We start from the raw sequence: 19,422 nt of genomic DNA, 5'->3' as shown, positions 1-19,422 counted from the left end.
TGATTGTGGAACATCATGAAATAATATCGTATCAAAACATGTATAAAATATTTTCACATATCTTAATATATTCAACTTCTCTGTTTCTTCCTCCAGTGTTTGATTGTTGGAGGTGGACCCTGTGGTTTGCGGACTGCCATAGAACTTGCCTTTCTAGGAGCCAAAGTGGTCGTTGTGGAGAAACGAGACACTTTTTCAAGAAACAATGTGCTTCACCTCTGGCCTTTTACTATTCATGATCTTCGAAGCCTAGGAGCAAAGAAATTCTATGGAAAGTTCTGTGGAGGATCCATTGATCACATTAGTAAGTATCATTCACTAAGAATGGACATCGTATGAAAGTTCAGTGTGACTACTTCTCTAGCTATATGGCAGGAATATTGGCTGTAGCTCATTACACAGCTGTGTGCAGACACGTTCTGTTGAATTCATTTGAGCTTGTGCAGGGTTGTAGCTCTTCTCCTGATATGGTATACCAGTATATCACAACAGATTTAACCGATGAAGCCAGTATCCACTGTAGGAAACAGCTCATGCTGGGTATTTTTGGAAGAAGATGAAAGAAATGTTTCAGTATATAGATAATGGAACATGGCATCCCACTCCTTCTAGCAGGTGTCCCCTACCAGTATTTTTTAGCAAGTTTTGTATAAATTGAACGCCAACATATTTCTTCAAATTTTCAAGATGGTTAAGTTGACAGCCCTCATCTTTCAAATTTACATTTTATTATTCATTTATTTATATCCCATCTTTCCTCCAGAACCTCAGCTCAAGGCAGCTCACAAAAACTAAAACAATGGATAAATCAGATAGCTCTGTGTGAGAGAGAGTTGGTGTGGAGTGTTCATGCTCACTTTTGCCATGGCCACTGCTGGTTTGTGGCTGTTGGACTAAAAAAAGTTAACTACCTTTTTCTATTTCTTAAATCACACACACAGAGAGACACCGAAATAAGCTGAGAGAGCTAGTGAGTTGTGATCAGCATGGATTAAGGTACCACCCAATTAATTTTTTAAAAAAACATATAATTATTCTAGTTAAATCTCTTTCTCTCTCTGTGTGTGAGAGAGAGATGAAATTCGAATGTATTGCAGTTGCTTAGATTTGTATACAGTGGATTCCATGTATCCTTTTACACTGCTGGTAAAAAGTTATCCAGGATACTTAAAAAAAAATAGTGAGTGTGAAGTATGGCGTTTGCATAGATACACAAGTTAGTTGGCCATCCAAAACCATTCCTAATTCTTGATCAAAAGAAAACCATGAATTAGCAAAACAGTTGGCTAAACTGAAAATAGCAACATTGGAGTGCTTTTGCTACTGAAGGCTTTCACTGTATTAGGAAACAAGTATATCTGCCACTGCGATGAAACCATGTTAAAACAACCATTTCGTTTCTCTCTTGCAGGCATTAGGCAGCTTCAGCTCATCCTCTTCAAGGTTGCACTTATGTTGGGAGTTGAAATCCACGTGAATTTAGAATTTGTGAAAGTTTTGGAACCTCCTGAAGATCAAGAAAATCAAAGTACGGCATGACTTTCGTTAAGAAAAGTATTGCACAGAAATAAGGCGATCACTTTAAACCTTAAGAAATTGGGTATTCTGCTTGGTGTGAGTGAGCACATATAATTTAAATATATTTGGTCTCTTTCTGTTGGCATTTTGGCTATACCTTATGCCAAATAAACTTCAGTTCAGTTTGCTTGGATGGAGTTTGAATGTTTTCTCCAATAAGTTCAAGGATGCCTGGAGCAAGGCCTTCTGGGCAAGAGGGTGCTTGTACTGCCTTGGTTTTGCTTCCACAGCTAGAAGTTCTCTTTCAAAATTAGTTGAAATCTTAATTTTATTTTAGCAACTTTTAACTTTTTTTAAAAAATGTTTAGCTTCCATGGACCACCTCACCTAGTATGCCTCACTCTGTGGAAGGGGCCCTTTCCTCAGAGCAACAGGCAGTGACCATAGGAATGTGAGCTGGGGTTTAAATATGCTGCCCTCTTGCTACCTGAGGTAATTGTCTCAGTTTACCTCATGTTAGGGCTGGCCCTGCTATACAGTCTTTACATGGACTTCTCTCAAGTGTTGCTTGGAGCTGATACATGGAGCCCAAAGGTGTTCACAATGCATTTTTGAATTACCCACTGTTTGACCACTTGTGTGGCTGACTGACCTACTCCTTTCAGAAATAGGTTGGCGTGCTGAATTTCTCCCAATGGATCATCCTTTGTCAGAATATGAATTTGATGTCGTTATTGGTGCTGACGGCCGCAGAAACAGCTTGGAAGGTATGTTGTAAAAGTTGTAGCAAAATGCCTGCTTTTTTCTTACTATAGGAATGGCAGTAGAGTGGGATAATTACTGGTTTTAAATTACAGCGGTACCTCTACTTACACACACTCTGCTTACGTATCCTTCGGGATATGCATGCGGCAAACCCGGAAGTATTTTTCCAGGTTTTGCTGTGTGCGCATGTGCAGAAGCACCCTACTGTCCCGCTCATGCGCAGATCAGGCACCTCCAGTTTCAAAAACCTTGGCATTCAACCAGAACTCCAGAACGGATCCCGTCTGCAACCAGAGGTACCACTGTACTGCTTTTTTGTTTTTTACAAAAAAGTTACATTCTTGCTTTTAAAAGTCATTTTACCGTCATATATATTGCTTTTATTCCACTTGCCCTGAAACAGAACCAGAGCAGCTAACAATGTCTATAAAATGTGGCATTAAAAACCAAGTTAAAACACAATCGTAAAATACAATAACAGCAGTGTATCACATTGTGCTTGTGGATATTTTATTTTATTTTATTACATTGTGGAATACAGTGGTACCTCTGGTTAAGAAATTAATTCGTTCCGGAGGTCCGTTCCTAACCTGAAACTGTTCTTAACCTGAGGTACCACTTTAGCTAATGGGGCCTCCTACTGCCACCGTGTTGCCACCACACAATTTCTTTTCTCATCCTGAAGCAAAGTTCTTAACCCAAGGTACTATTTCTGGGTTAGCGGAGTCTGTAACCTGAAGTGTCTGTAACCTGAAGCATCTGTAACCCGAGGTACCGTTGTAATAATACCTAATAGAAAGGTTTCATGGTTTTTATCAGGAATGGCACAAGCAAGTCAGCAATGGCCTACATTTTGTGTTGTAGGCCACGTGTATTCAAAATAATCATCACCTACAGTGCCTGCTAGGGATCTGATGAAGATTTCTGAAGGAATAATTAGGAAGATATGATTTTAAGAACAGTCACTTAGGGCAAGGATTTGAGGAAGAAGAAACAGCCAAAGGAAAGGAATATTCTGTTGCAATAGCTGCAAAATAATAATTAGGCAAAATTCCAACCCTCTGAGTCAGCTTCTCTCAATGAGACATTAGTTGAGCAGTTCTTGCTAGCCGTATCACACGAACCAACCTAGTTACGTATGTACTCCCATTGGACTCGATTAGGTGATTTTTTAAATTTGGCTAATCAAGTAATACTAGACTGCATGTTAGCAGTTAACCGAATGATTCTTCTGCTGGGAGATGGCATGCACTCAGGCACAATACAGCTACATGTGCAGCCCAGCTAAGGAGAAGCATTGATACTTATACTGAGCAATAGGGTTGAGAACTGAGTGGGTCAAAACATAAGAATCAGGAGGAACAACTTTCTGTGGCAAATGCCAGTGAAACATCAAAGGCAATGGGAGTAGATGCCATGGGGAATTGTAGGACCCTGGTGCATGTCTGTTTTAGTTTGAGAACATGAATGTGTCTCCTCTCTGCCCTTTATACACTTAGGAAACATTGGTGTACTGAACCTGTTGAATAGTTGGAGTTCTTAAGCCCAAGTGACTCATGAGGCCCAGTTGTATGTTGTGGTCCATGTAACTTCCCTCCCCACTGGTGAGAAACCAGATTGGGGGGGGGCATTTTGTGTGGGCAACCAGTAAGGGAGTCAGGCAACTCTGTTCTTCATTCCAAAAACCCCCCCACTTGGGACAGGTGGAAGAATCATGCAGGTGAACACCATGAGAAGTTTGGATCCCTGTGTCATGGGAAACATGACTCCTTTTATTGGGGCCGATGCACATTACATTGCATATCTAGTCCACAGCATCAGTGGTTTTTAAATTAAAACTGAATGTGGACATTAGGACTGCAACCTGGAGAAGAGGTTTATTCCCTGTCTCCCCACATGAAAATCACTCTCCATGTGACCCTTACTTTTAAGGGGGAGAACTCCCATCAGCCCCCATGCTGCATGTGGTTATGCGAAAGCAAAGGAAGATAGACAAAGCTGGTTTCAAGGCGAAGGATGGAAGAAAGAAAATGGGCAAAAATGGATGCATAAAGTGTTAAGCAGGAAAGGGGAAGCTGTGGACCTGCAGGTGTTGTTGGACTCTAGTTCCCATCGCTCCCAGCCACCATGACCAATGACCAGGAATGATGGGAATTGTAGTCAAGGAACATCTCGAGGGCCACAGGATCCCCATCCTGGCTGTTAAGTGGGTTGTAAGTACAACGTTTACAAAGGCTTTGAAAGGTGAAAATATGCCTGTGGTGGAAAAGGAGAGGAATTGAGGTTTGGCAACATGACTAACATGAGGAATCTGCCTTGGGTGATAAGGCAACTACTTTGTAGCAGGTGTGGTTTCAACTAATAAGCAAGTAATAGGGAAGCAGAAAGGAGGAACTTGAAATAGTTGAAGCAGGATATTATTATACAATGAATCAGAATTTGGCTGGGATAATTGAATGAGGAAAGTGCACACAGTAGCAACACCGTAGGAGTTGATGGTAATTTATGATCCTCATAAACAGTATTTGGGGTGGGGGATGAGCTTTCTTCCAGACAGGTACCAGAAATACATAATCTTGGACTGAGAACCATCAACCAATACTGCCAAAAGTTTGTATTTTTACAGTTATTAGCTAAGAGTTGAACAAATGGCTAATTTAAAAATTGCACTGTGAGAGAGGTGATGCTTTTTGCTTTACATCTTAAACTTATGAAAATACTTTGGTTAGAGCTGAGCAGCAGAGGAATGATGGTTCGGTTGCTTTTTTGTACAAGGCTTTAGGAGGAAGGAATTTCGTGGAAAGCTGGCGATTGCAATCACTGCCAACTTTATAAACAGAAATACGACAGCAGAAGCTAAGGTGGAGGAGATCAGTGGTGTTGCTTTCATCTTCAATCAAAAATTCTTCCAAGATCTGAAAGAAGACACAGGTGGGTTATCTGATCTTTTTTTTCCCCTCCATGGCAAAGGAAAACAAAGAATTATAAGTGAACCTAACTCACTAGCAGCTCTGTACCAATTACTAAATTGAATGATGGTGATTACTTGATTTCAGACTACTGAAAGCAGATATATTTATCCTTATCCTTCCCCAGTTGCATCTCTTACATGATGTTTTGTAAAAAAATAATCTTAAAGTGTATACAAATATTTTCAATTGCAGATTTTTTTTCCTGAGTGGTGTGCATGAAATTTAGCCAATGTTTTAAGGCTGCTTGTTGTTGTTGTTTTTCTTGCTATATGATTAGCTATATGCTGCTTGACTGCCATGTTAACTCTGAGAGTTCAAGAAACATGATCCATGACTGACCGGTTTTGAACTGGGTCTGGCCATCTTTCAGCCCAATGGACCTTCCCAGTATCAACATCCTGTGAAAATGAGTTTAGGAACCAAGAGGAAGTCTCTTGTTGTTGTTGCAGCTACGGCTGCTGTTGTAAATATATCTCAGTTATACATACTCATTTTTTGCAACACTGTAGACATTTATTAAATGTACAATTAGGAGCATAGTAGATGTGAGCAAATTCAAACCAGTTAGAGCTAAGTAGAAGTGTAGACCATTGCTTTGATGACCTTTATAAAAGCTATTAAAATACACAACTGGAAAACCATGCTGATTAGCTACACAGGAGCTAATTCACAGTATACTTTGAAATAAACATGAGATGGATACAATTTGGCTGTGATCCAGCTGCATTGGAGTTTTGAAGTAAACAAATCATTACAACTGTTCTGTGCTCCTGAAATAAGGGAACAGGTTTGTGCCAAATGTTGAGTAGATAAAGGAGAAATTTGCACAGTTATAAGCCTGCCTGAAATTCAGAATCGGTACCTGAGAACCTGTTGTTTGGTATGCAAGTAAGATCTGTTGGATCAACAGGTGCCAGGGGCAGAACCTTTTTGGTGGTGGCCCCACATGTTTAGAACTCCCTTTCCAGGGAGGTATCTATGGCTTTGTAATTGCTGTTTTCTAAGAGAATTTATGGCTCCAAAGGGATCAAGAGAACACCCCACCCCACCCCACCCCACACAGCAGAGCATGAGGAGAGGAAAGAGAATTGTTTCCTCTGGCAAGCTGATATGCTTGTGCAGATTGTACATTTGTAACAGCATGACATTTTTTTGCAAACTCTTAACCACTGCTGATTTTAATTACGGTTTTAAACTGTCATTTGTTGAATGTATTGTGTTTCTGGTACTTTCTTCCCTAGGAATTGACCTGGAGAATATTGTTTACTATAAAGATAGCACCCACTATTTTGTGATGACTGCAAAAAAGCAGAGCCTTCTGGAGAAGGGCGTCATAATCAATGTAGGTATTCAAATGTGGGTTAAGGCCTTTCTATCATATGCTAGTTTGGAGGGAGCCTATAAACCACAGTTTCCTTCTTCAGATGTCACAGGAAGCTGTGGTTTAAGAAAGGTAGCTTCACTTACCCCCAGGGGCACAAGAGGAGAGGTTAGGAAGGAGCATGCGCTTGGCTCGTATCCAACCCAATAAACCATGTAATAATCCCGATCCAATAAACCTTTAAATATATAAGTATCACTCACACTTTGTATTACCCCAGAAGTGTTGAACTTACATCCTGCAGGCCAGGCCATTTTCAGGAAGCCCCACCCACCTGCCCTATACCTGACACTATACGTGAGTGTGTAGGGGTAGGACTTCAAAAGAACAAGCTCAAAGCTCCCAGTTGTTCATTGGATCCAGTTGTTCCTTGGATCCAGCAAGGTGAGCTCCCACCAGTCCATCAGCTGATGGGTGGATTGCAGCACACTATCAGGTGGGATGGTTATGACCACAGCACTCCTCCCCCAGTTCTGCTGTTGCTGAGCTCCACAGGGCTAAACCACGGTTTGGCTTAGCATTGCATCCAATCCAAGCCCTTGTATTCTGCTTTCCACAGACAAATCATGAGTGGTAAGCCAAGATCAAACCTTGGCTCCAGGCTCATGGTTTATTTGGCATGAGACACACAATGGGGTCAGGTTCAGACATAACTAAGCCCAACCATGTTTTAACCCTAGGTAGCATGACAGCAAAAGGATCAAGGGACAAGCACTGTGGCCTCAGTCTTTTTCTCCAGGAACCCACGTGTTTTCTCATTTGTGCTTAAGCCGTGGTTTAATCTAAGTATTGTGTGAAAGCCAGATCATGGTCTCTAAACTTGATTTAAATATACTGAGTAACATAAGATAAATACATCGATACATTGCTAAAAGAAAGAAGTCAGAATATAACCTGAAACGTATTGAAACTTCGGTTCTTCCCATGTGGAATATCATAATCTTTTTTTTGTGTAGCAGTTGCGCAAACATCCAAAGATCTCTAATGATGTAGTTTTGTCTTTCAATGTAGGATTATATTGATACTGAAATGCTACTCTGTGGGGAAAATGTAGACCAAGACAATCTGCTGTCCTATGCAAGAGAAGCTGCTGATTTTGCAACTGATTACCAACTGCCTGCCTTGGATTTTGCAATTAATCACTATGGTCAGCCAGATGTAGCCATGTTTGATTTTACTTCCATGTATGCCTCTGAAAACGCTGCATTGATACGAGAGAGACACAGACACCAGCTGTTGGTTGCTCTTGTTGGAGACAGTTTACTAGAGGTAGTGTGTCATTGTCACCCTTAAAAAACAAAAGTTTAGGCAGGTGGCTTCTTTGATACCATGGAACACCTTGGAGAGTTTAACAATTACATATTCAAAGCTGTGTAGCCATGAGAGCTCGAAACTTATTTTTTATTTAAAAGCTGGAGTTCCAGGATCTTAAGTAAATACCATGGTTTGCACCAAACCATAGTTTGTTAATTTTAAATAATATGGAACACAAGATCTTCATTGGGTTGTATCCAGTGCTCCACACACATAGTTCTTCTGACCCAATGGGGCTTCAGTTTCCTCTCCTTATCTCCATGTGCCCCCAAATCTGCTCTGGAAGTTTCCCCAACTGCTTGGGGGAGTGGGGTGGGGAGCTGGAGGGGGAAAGAGAGGTAGTTTGTTTCGCCAGCAGAGCTGCAACATTGGAGAGGGTCCATTGTTCCCAAGAGAACAGAAGTAGGATTTGAATCTTGTCTGTTCAGGCTACAATGAAAAACAATAGGTTTGATTTAGACATGTTAGCTCACATCACATCCCTTACATTCTCCCAGCAAATGGATATAGGCTCTGTGGATCTAGAGCTTTTTACTAACTCCTCTACATTCTGTGGGAATTTGTCTTTTCCACTTGGCAGGATGACATCATATGTGTCTTGTAAGTGGATACTTTAATCACCACATTAGGGGACACATTGATTAAATGTTTTATGCCAATATGGTGGAGTTGCTGATTTGAAGTATCTTAAGAACAGTTTTCCACCATTCTGAATAACATAGCTGTGTGGTCATTTCAGAATGCTCACGATGTTAGATTTCATCTAATATGTTGATGTTATTTCACAGCCGTTCTGGCCCATGGGCACTGGTTGTGCAAGAGGGTTCCTGGCTGCGTTTGACACAGCGTGGATGGTGAAAAGTTGGGCCCAAGGAAAGCATCCACTTGATATCCTTGCAGAAAGGTTGGCATCTCTTGTTTGTTCTTCCCATGTATTGCAGTGAAACCAAGCAAACGATTTTCCTGGGGGCTGGGTTGATCCTTTTTATTTATTTATGTAATTTATGTACTGCTTCATTGTAGAAAGACCTCAAAGTGTTTTACAAAAAAAGGATGAAACAGTAAAATTGTCCGAAGGTTCGAATCCCTGCGACGGGGTGAGCTCCCGTTGCTCGGTCCCAGCTCCTGCCAACCTAGCAGTTTGAAAGCACGTCAAAGTGCAAGTAGATAAATAGGCACTGCTCCGGCGGGAAGGTAAATGGCGTTTCCATGCATGCTTTGGTTCGGCCAATAAAGCGAGATGAGCGCCGCAACCCCAGAGTCGTCTGCAACTGGACCTAATGGTCAGGGGGCCCTTTTACCTTTACCTTTTAAGGCAAATAAAAACTCTCACAAACATTATGAACATCTGGGTAGGCATGTTTAAATAAGAATGCCTTCAGCAGCCTTTGTGTTTTTCTGTTGTGAAGAGCCCTGAGGTCTTTGGATTAAGGGCAGAATACTAAATAAGTAAGTAAAAATCAAAGAGCTGCTGAGGATTTATTAGAGGATGGCATTTTGTGTGTTGGGTAATGAAGACAAGAGTCTGGACTTAGAGAAAAGGCATATAAGGGCTGAGAAAGCATGTTTGTGGATGACAAAAAGATAGTACAGTTGTACTTTGAATCCTCACTGACTAATAATGATTGGGTGAATCTATACCCGATGCTGTTTTGTGGTTGAAGGAGTTGCTTCTTTGTGTGAAGGGGAAAAAATCAAAGCCATATGATCTTGGGTGATGTAATCTTACTTTTTCCTAGCTATTTTCCTGCTTGAGGAAGACATACTTAATGTCTGCCTCAGTTGTTCCCACCCCCGTCGTTTATCATGTTTAGACAATGTGTTCAAGTATTGTGTTCAACATTCTAAATATAGGCAGGGAGCACATAAGGTAAAGAAAACACTGTACGATAGAAAGCACACACACACACACACACACACACACACACACTTGCAACCTTTTGTTTTTACCTTCCAGAGAAAGCATTTATAGGCTCTTACCTCAGACAACACCTGAAAATATCACTAAGAACTTTGACCAGTACACCATTGATCCTGCAACACGTTATCCAAACTTGAACTCAAGTTGTGTTCGACCTCATCAGGTAAGCTGGGGTACATGAGAAACGCCTGTCTCCAACTAAGTTCTACTCAAGAGCAGGCCAGTTAAAATTAATGAACCTCAGTTACATCTGCTAATTTCAGAGGGTTTACTCTGAATATGACTAACATTGAATACAACCCACGAGCTCTATAAAGTAGTGTGAATGCTTAGCTATGCTCTGTGAATGACAGACTTTTGTAAAAAGGTCAAGTCACTCAACTTCCAATTCCCTAGATAAAGCAATGTTTGTATAAGCAAAACATTTGAGAGATTTGGAGATACAGACCCAATTTGGATGATCATATCAGGCTTTATAAATCATGTTGCTCCTGGTTTATATTCCAGGTTTGAGTCAGACATTTTGATAAACTTTCATGTTACTTGTTGGGAAAACATTGGTATAACAGGCCTATTTTGAGTCTGAATAATTAGCAGATTGAGACTTCAGGGTTGTTATAGCAAAGACTGTATTTTATGGTGTGTGTCTTCCCTTAGGTGAAGCATCTGTACATTACAAATGAGCTTCAGCCATTCCCTCTAGAAAGAGCAGACTCCATTAGAAGATCAATTGGACTTTCAAGACATGGTATGAAATGCATGTTTTGTTATTATGCTTTTTACGTCCTATAAATGGTGAAGGGAGTGGAGAGCTGTAGCTTTGGACAAGTGACTATACTTTTTTTTTTTAAATCTGCTATTTCAGAATCTGATATAAGGCCAAACAAGCTTTTAACCTGGTGTCAAAAACAAACAGAAGGATACAGGAATGTTAGTGTCATGGACCTCACTACTTCATGGAGGAGTGGCCTTGCCTTATGTGCAATTATGCATCGCTTCAGACCTGACCTCATGTAAGCTCTTATGTCTTTTATATGTGTAATGCTAGCTAATTGCAGGTTCTGCCACCTACAAAAGTATAGACTTGGGTAAAGCCAATCAAAACAGTGAGGAGAGTTTGTTTCCCTTTTTAACATCTTTTTTTTGCAACTAAGCATGTATTTGCTCGTTTTTTTCCTTCGTGAATGTCCTTGGCTCAGTAGTAAAAAACAAGTAAAAATGCAAGGTATACAGTTTCCAAGAACTACTACTTGAGATTTTAACTGTATCATTTTTGCTTACTTTTGTCAGAGTCTGAATTGCTTTCTTCTTTTTTTAAGTAAGAAACTGCCATAATGCTTTGCAAATATACACGGGAAGGTGATATTTTGTGGAAAAAAGAATCCTATAGCTTAACTAGGTCTGTGCCAAAAGGGCTCACTGCAACACAAAACATTCAGAATATATACACTACCAATTCAAAACAAAATAAAAAAATTCCTTCCAGTAGCACCTTAGAGACCAACTAAGTTTGTTCTTGGTATGAGCTTTCGTGTGCATGCACACAAAAGCTCATACCAATAACAAAATTAGTTGGTCTCTAAGGTGGTACTGGAAGGAATTTTTTATTTTGTTTTGATATGACTTGTTATGATGTTAAGTATCCGAACCCTGGGGAGACATCCAACAGTTGGTTCTATGGGTGTTTCCTTGCCTGTACCTTCACCTTCACCAGACCCTTCAAGAATGAGTGTTCATTCTACTGATGATTTGGCCAGTTTGATTTGCCAGGGACTTGGAAGCATTGTTACAAATGTGGAACTCTGGATTTTAAACCCTTTCTGGAAGCTTATGCTTGTATTCCTGCCATGACTGGATCAGCTCTCAAGTTGGGAGTGATGCAGAAACCATGCAGTTAGTGCCATATGGGGATTTTTTTTTTGATAGCCCTGAATAAAGGATGTTTTAGGATGTGTATGTTAAGCCTCAAGCTCTGTTTTGTGTTGCTACCCAAGCCAAAGAATGTGATCTGCCTAAGTAACCTTTTTCTAAGTTGCTTGGTTACATATGCTCTTGAAAAGGATCTGCTGCCCAGATTATTTAGGGGGCAGCAGAAAAGAAGTCAGGGTGGCCCTATACCTTAAAGCCGTTCCTCCCCATGCATTTGTTTTTGAGGTGCAGACAGTGTCACAAATATCTGGTCATGGCACTGCTAGAGAAATAGTCCTTACTAGCAGATTTAAACACTGTTGTACATGATTGGATGAAGGTGGTTTTGTTTTTGTTATTTTGTCTTACTCCTGTGAAAGTACACCTTAGAGTTAGAATGGCTGCTTCAGTGAGTAGCCGCAAACACCTGAGAACTAACTGGAGGAGGGCTTGTGCTCCACTGTTGCCCCCCTCCCCCTCTTGTCTTTATTGTTGCTGTCGCTTGGGGCAGGAGCAGCCAGGGGCTTTCTAAATTGCTATGCTCTTGGACTTGATGGCAACACTCCTTAATTCTGAGTTCCTTCTGACAGTTTGTTGAATCTCTTTCTGTTCTTGCTTTCTGATAGTGCTGACAAGGCGCTTAGAGAGGTCTGGCTTGCCATTTCCCTTGGCTTTTATCACCAGTGTGAGAGGGGTTGGAACCAGCAAATGGTAAATGCATCTCTTTATGAGATAAGGTATGGTGCTGCTAGTTGCCTTGAAGGGGGCAGTAGCGAAGTGGAAGTGGTGAAGGGGGAAGACTCCTTCGGGTAGTGATAAAGCGGGATATCAAATCCAAACTCCTCTTCTTCTTCTTCTTCTTCTTCTTCTTCTTCTTCTTCCTTTGACACTAATTGATCTGTCTGGTTGCAACCTGTTCGGGTTCAGGTGATTATTCCTGGATGACAGAGATTACCTAGACCCATTTCAGTCATTATTTGGCATGGACTGCGAACTGAAACTGCCTTGCTTGATGACATTTGTTGAGAGAGGGTGAAGTCTAGCTCTTGCTAATTGATCTGGACTTCTCATTGCCTATCCCATGGACCATGGTATACTTTTTGGGTCGCCTGTCCTGTTGAAAGTTGGAGATGCTGTGCTCAAGGACTTCCATTTCATAGAATCATAGAATCATAGAGTTGGAAGAGACCACAAGGGCCATCCAGTCCAACCCCCTGCCAAGCATTTCTGTTTGAGGGGTTGATTCTAGGAAGTGGGATGGAGTTTTCTTCTTCATAAATCGATTGCATTTGTTATGGTGCTCTGCAAAGTTCTGTTCTGCCCACCATACTATTTAACACCAACATTAAACCGCTAGGAGAGGTTTTCTGGAAGTTGGGGTTTAGGTAGCATGAGTATGCTTCTGCAGTCTCACTCTGCCCTTTTCATCTAATGTGGTTAAAGGTTAGATGAGGATGCTTGACTCTGAATTATCCATAGTAAGATGGATGGGGCTTAGTATACTGAAGTTGAATCCAGATAAGAGAGGGGCACTGTTGGTTGGTGGTTTAACTAACCAGGGATGTGGAACTCATCCGATTTTTGGATAGCATTGCATCCTCTCCCAAAGATCAGGTTCACCGCTTAGGGATCTTCTTCAATCTGGCATGGTTTATTGATTTATCAAGTTACATGTTGAATATCACCAGCTGTGTCCCCTTCCTGAAAGGAAATCATAAGTATAATGACTAAATCCTTTGAAAGGTGAGGGGAATTCATCCATGTGTAATAGAGCTCAGCCAATGGCATTTCCTTGTTTTCAGAGTTTAATTCTCTGGCTGTAAAAGTGGAGAAATGCTTGCTGCAGTTTTTGGAGGTGAGCTGGAGAAATGGTTAAAAATCTTTAGGGGCGGAAGATTTACACTTTGATTTGACAGTAGTGGATGCTCCAACCCTGGCTGCCTTTTAAAGACTTTGCACCACTGTGGCAAACATGCACTCCTAGTGTGCTTCAGGACCATTTCTGATTCCATACCTGTGTGGAAGGATGTGGCATCACAAGATAGCACCTTTTCAGGGCCTGTGCTGGTGGGAACAAGGATTGGTATTCTTTTGAAAGGAAGAATATAGCCTTTTCCTCCCCCTCCCCCAAATATGACTGAAAAAGTTCACCAGATTTTTTTGGGGGGGGGGAGGGGGGCAGAGCATTGTGTCCAGACATGTTGTTGCCATGTTGCAAGCATCAACCTTCCCTGCTAGCATTTGCCATGTTTGCACCAGGGACAGAAATACTTGCAGGTATTCCTGTGATAGGAGTTTCAACTTATTATAGTGTGGCACATGTTGTTTCATATAGGTTTTTTGAATTGTGAATTGGTTGTCATTGTCAGCAGAGAATTTGACCCCTGTTCCGCTCACAGAGCTACAGTGTCCAGAATTGGTTTAACAGGCAATGCCTCTTCCCAGGGGACTCTGGAAATTGTAGCGCTGTGAGGATAATCGGTTTCTCCTAGCAACTCTCAGCACCTTTTACAAGCTGTAGTTCCTAGGATTCTTTGGGAGGAGCCATGGTTGTTTAAAGTGTTACGATCCTGATTTGAATGCCTATTGTGGATGGGACTAAGCCACAATTCCAAGGTTGTTAATTTGCATAAGTGAGGATTGAAGATGAGATGGCAATCTTTCAAGGCCCACCCAGTGAGTTGAAGGCTGAAGTGTGATTTGCACCAAGGGTAGCACTTGGCTGATTCCTAGACCACACATGTTCAGTTTTGCTCAAGGAGGCAACTTTTTCAACCGAATAAAAGTATTTAGATTTAACTAAATCGAAGTGCTTGGTTACTTTCATGTGTTGTTTGGTGGGGGTGCCAATTTTCCTAAACAAAATTTCTCCGTGGAGGATTGCAGTAGACTTCTCAAATGGTTACTTATAAAATGTTTCCGAAAGGGAAGATATTATTGATGGGCAGGGCAGGGGAACTAAAATATCAACACTTCTGCAGACTGATGTGCCCCTCTTTTTGAATCCCCAAGTGACTTTGACTCCCTGAACGAAGAAGATGCCGTTGGAAACAACCAGCTGGCATTTGACATTGCTGAGCGAGAGTTTGGAATTCCCCCCGTCACTACGGGGAAAGAGATGGTGTCTTCTGGAGAGCCTGATAAACTCAGTATGGTCATGTACCTCTCAAAATTCTATGAGCTATTTAGGGGAACACCTCTGAGAGCCGTGGGTAAGTCAATCTAGGTTGCTCTTAAGTCTTAAGAGAAGCCAGCCTTTCACTGTTTTACAGCTTGCCTGATTGACCTGGAAGCCGAGCCAAAGTTTCCTTTGCAGCTCCAATATAAATTGCTCTGGAATGCCCAACTGTAATAGCTGTGTTCTGTAGTTATCGCAGGCTTTAAAAAGAAATGGGGGGTGGCGTAATGTCTAATATTGTGAATGGCTTATGTTGCCTTACATATTTTATCCAGAGCTGGATAACATGGCCATCTTTACTTAGTGTGTCGCTGTAGTGTTTCACACAGAGTTGTCGGTTTTGCACTCATTCACTCCATCCTAACAAGTAAACAAATCTGACTTATGTACCAGGTACCAGGAGTGCTGGGACATGAGGTTTCTCAGTACAGTGATATCTGTCACTACCATACCAAAAAGAGAGAGACATATTCCAGTGAACCTTCCACATGGTCCACATTAGAAAGATCTTCCTCCATTCCACCAGTTAAGGGAAGGGAAGTGGTGATGGGAGTGGCAAGGCTGGAAGACATCTTCCATGTTGATTAAGATCTGAACTAGAGAAGAGCTAGGGCAACAGTATTTGATCTCTTAGATTACAAGCTGCTGAAACTTCTATTTACAGGCCAGGTAATACAAATTTCAGTGAAGCTTGCTAGTAAAGAAGACACAGTGGGGAAATCTTAGATTGGCTTATAGGCAAATGAGTGCAATCTCAGGCACACTTGGCTTGAATAAGACCCATTAAATATTAAATAATATTTAAAATTTGATACATTGGAATAAGATTGTGCTATTTGGCTCAGACAGTGATGTTATTTTAAAATATAGTTGAGTAAAATAGAGCTTTTTGCATTTCGGGGTTAAATTTCAAAACATGCTTTATTAAGAGGAGTAATTCCTTAGCCTAATAAGAATGTTCCAATTACTGGACAGCATACTTTATATTTATTTCTTTATTTTTCCATGTTTGAACAGGTGCTACGGACAAGCGAAATGGAGAAAGAAAGGATCTTTGTTCAGCAAAATCATCCAACTTCATCTTTAATAACTACATGAATTTAACTTTTCCGAGGAAGAGAATACCTAAAGTAAGCATCCTATAACTTCAGTAGCTCTGTCCTTTTTTTAAAAAAAGCAATTATAAACCAAATTAATAGAGGATTGTGTTCACCAAAGAGCTATTAGTTATGATAGCCAAAACAGAATTCTGTATTTGGAGACATTATGTACAGTACAGTCTCAGCTGGCCTTTGGTTTGATCCAGCAAAGCAGTTCCCAGGCTTGTTTGCAGAATACTTTCCTCTAGAAATTCACTGCAGCATTTGTGGACGGTGAATTGGCGGAGGGATTATGGTCAATTGGCAGGGGAGTTATTTGAAATTTTAGAGATATTACTTATTAGGGGCAGTCATTACTGGTTGTGTCTTTGCCGAAGTGGCCTTTGCTAAAAGCTTCTGTAGCAGCAGAGTTCCTTTCTGGTTTTCTGTTGGTACTTATCCCCCACACATTGCCCCACTGGACTGTGGGGCCACAGAGAGCTTCCTTATATTGAGCCAGATCATTTGTCCATCTAGTTAGTTGAGATTATCTTGGTTATTTACTGGGTCAAGTGAGATAAACTTCATTGTTTATATTCCAAATGTGACGTTTCTTCAGCATGCAACAAAATGTTCTGATTCAGTAAATTTGTTTTCATCTTTGTGTGAGGGTATTCTTTTTTATTGTATCAAATCAAATGCACACTTTCCTTTGCTTTAATTTCCACTTTTTGGGGTTAGAATTTTATTACTTTCTGTTTTTGTGGCAATCTCAGAATGCAAAACTGAGACTTAACCTTAATGCTGGAAGAGAAATGGGCAAAATGTCTCTGTTGTTTTAAGAGGGTCATGGATGAAGCAGGAAAAGGTTAGGAAATATTATTTTGCCAACTTATAAAATCCTTGTCTGCATTTAAAATTACCTCAGCTGGGTCTTCTGAAACACACTAAATTGTTCTGGGAAGAATTTACTCAGAACTAAGTATAAGATCATTCTTACATTGCCCATTCTATAAATAACATCCTCAAATCATATGAACGCTTAGCTACCAAGCAGTTACCTCATGCCCTTTTTAGGAAACAGCGTTTCTTTGCTCAGCCATGCAAACAGAGCTGGCACATTTACTCAACAGAAGCCTAACTGACAAAAATCAAATTTTCCAGCAGAGAAAGAATACCACACCCTCTTAAAGCAAACTCCCAGCAGATTGTTTTGCTAAAAACTTGATAGGGTATTTTTCAAGGTGTCACTTAACAACTTTTTTGTTCCTGGACAATTCAGCCGTTACAACACTGCACACTTGTGCCCTGTTTATATTAGTGCTGGACATTAATATTAACCTGAATTAAAAATTCATATTGAACCCATCTTCATTTACCCCCCCCCCAGCTTTCGTGTTCTTAACTGGACAATAAAAATGTAAATAATATTGTATTTATTAATTCAGAGGGCCTAACAGACCTAAGTACATGCAAAAGATTAGAATTAAGCAAAATCCTTCTCAGAGCCTTACAATTTAAGTCAAACTTTATCGACTAAGGTTTGTTGGATCCAGAAATCCCTTACGCTTACTCACAAAACAATCCCACTAATGGAAAGTTTGGAGGTGGGTTTTGTCAGTTTATTTCCCCCCCCACACACAGCCACTTGCACCCCCTGAAAAAAATTATCTGGTGGGTTGTGTGTTGGAAATGGATGCAGCTTGTAGGGGGAAAGGAGAATTGGTGAAAATCTCCCCTTTCCTTCCAACAACAAGAGCTTTTGCTGGATCAGAGAGCAATTTGTATCCTAATCCATGTATCTACCAGTAATCATTTTGATCCCAACAAAATCTAATACTGTACAGTTCTAGGAAAATGAGAACCTTCACTTTTAATGAAGTCTTTTTTCAACCTCTGCAGATCTTAGGGGCATTAAGTAGAAAGAAAAACAATGACATGGGATGGTATCTAACTAAGACCATCTTTGCACAATGCCTTTAAAGCACTCTGATACTGCTTTAAACAGCCATGGTTTCCCCCAAAGAATTCTGGTAGCTGTAGTTTAGGGATGCAAAGAGTTATTAAGAGACCCCCCCCCCCATCAGCCTCACAGAGCTACAATTCTTATAGTTACCTAGGAAGAGAGATTTATTGTTAAACCACTCTGGGAATTATAGGCCTGCACAGGTACTAGGGGTCTCCTAACAACTTTCCTTGTGCTTTGGCTTCCGTCACAGTGTTCCATTGTGTTTAGTCATGCTGGCCGCATGTTCCGGAAAGCTGTCTTCAGACAAATGCTGGCTCCCTTGGCCTGAAGCAAGATGAGCGCCGCACCCCTTAGTTGCCTTTGACTAGACTTAACCGTCCAGGGGTTCTTTACCTTTACCTTATTCTGAGGATGACTTCGTTGAATAGCACCCATAGTCAATAAGTTGATAAAAAGCATGACTGTAGAATAGTTCAAATGAAGCATATGGTCAGGAATACTACATAGTAGTTGTTTAATTTTGTCAGTATCACTGATTTTTCATTAACCATTGTTATTGAAATGGCTATCACTTGTTAAAAATGTAGACTGGCATCTGTAGAATCAAATGTAGAATGGCACAATGTTAACAGCATTTCTTATACACAGGGGGGAAATGTTTCTACTTGTTCTAACTGCAGCTTATCTCTTTGTTTTTATTCATTTGTTAGCAACAAATCTTTTCTGTATTGTATAAAGATCTGAATTTTCTAATGCCTATGTCAGTCATATCGAGCAGTAAGGAGAGACAGAAATCCCTTCACCAAAGACTCCTGTTCAAGACTCCAGATAAGAAGTGTTCTATTGTCCCATAGGAGAGAACGTACAAACTCCAGCAGAACAAACTGTGCCACCGCAGTGTTTAGTCTTGTTAGGCAGACTAATGCTTACACTGAACACGATGCTTTGTTAGTGAGAGCCGGTACTTGGAAGACGTAGTACATACTGTCATCCGTTTCTCTTTCTTTGGGATCAGCCCAAAAGTTAGGGTTGAGATCATTCTTGATTCCTTACACCATGATTTATTATAAGCAGTGGAAATGTAAAAAGGAAGCCCTTGTTTCTTTGATCTTGCTCTCTCCCTCTGCCCCTGCTCAGTGCCAGCAGTGCAGATTACAAGGCTGCAGGCTGTGGTTGATTTTGACGTTTACAGGAACAGGTTACATATTTTTTTCCAGCCAAAAATATTTGGTGTGTTTTAAGAAAAGAAAATTGAAACATAATACCAGTCAAGCCAGAGCCTACAACATGTTTGTTGGGTGCTGTAACGTTTTGCTCACCAGTTCGTATAGCAGATAATTTCTCATGTCTGTGAATTAAATCTGTAGATCCATGCAGGCCCTGAATCAGGCAGCACTGGAGTTCTAATCCTCTGAGC

The 19,422-nt window shown here is 40.7% G+C and overlaps 1 protein-coding gene across 8 annotated transcripts in view; it reads left to right on the top strand.

The window, feature by feature from the left end:
* The window catches only part of MICAL2 (microtubule associated monooxygenase, calponin and LIM domain containing 2), an 87,074-nt gene that overhangs the window by 44,075 nt on the left and 23,577 nt on the right, over positions 1 to 19,422 (top strand). For all 8 annotated transcript variants that reach the window (XM_033152364.1, XM_033152385.1, XM_033152355.1 and 5 more), the window contains exons 3-14: positions 97 to 304; positions 1,412 to 1,528; positions 2,184 to 2,285; positions 5,059 to 5,214; positions 6,497 to 6,597; positions 7,648 to 7,905; positions 8,739 to 8,854; positions 9,908 to 10,034; positions 10,529 to 10,619; positions 10,737 to 10,884; positions 14,792 to 14,991; positions 15,975 to 16,087. In XM_033152364.1, the coding sequence (XP_033008255.1) occupies positions 97 to 304; positions 1,412 to 1,528; positions 2,184 to 2,285; positions 5,059 to 5,214; positions 6,497 to 6,597; positions 7,648 to 7,905; positions 8,739 to 8,854; positions 9,908 to 10,034; positions 10,529 to 10,619; positions 10,737 to 10,884; positions 14,792 to 14,991; positions 15,975 to 16,087 (1,737 nt within the window). The remainder of the gene's footprint in view (positions 1 to 96; positions 305 to 1,411; positions 1,529 to 2,183; positions 2,286 to 5,058; positions 5,215 to 6,496; positions 6,598 to 7,647; positions 7,906 to 8,738; positions 8,855 to 9,907; positions 10,035 to 10,528; positions 10,620 to 10,736; positions 10,885 to 14,791; positions 14,992 to 15,974; positions 16,088 to 19,422) is intronic.

This window comes from Lacerta agilis, chromosome 1, assembly GCF_009819535.1.
Source record: "Lacerta agilis isolate rLacAgi1 chromosome 1, rLacAgi1.pri, whole genome shotgun sequence".
Lineage (NCBI taxonomy): Eukaryota > Metazoa > Chordata > Lepidosauria > Squamata > Lacertidae > Lacerta > Lacerta agilis.
The sequence above is the reverse complement of the archived record's forward strand: the minus strand, read 5'-3'. Positions and strand labels throughout refer to the sequence as shown.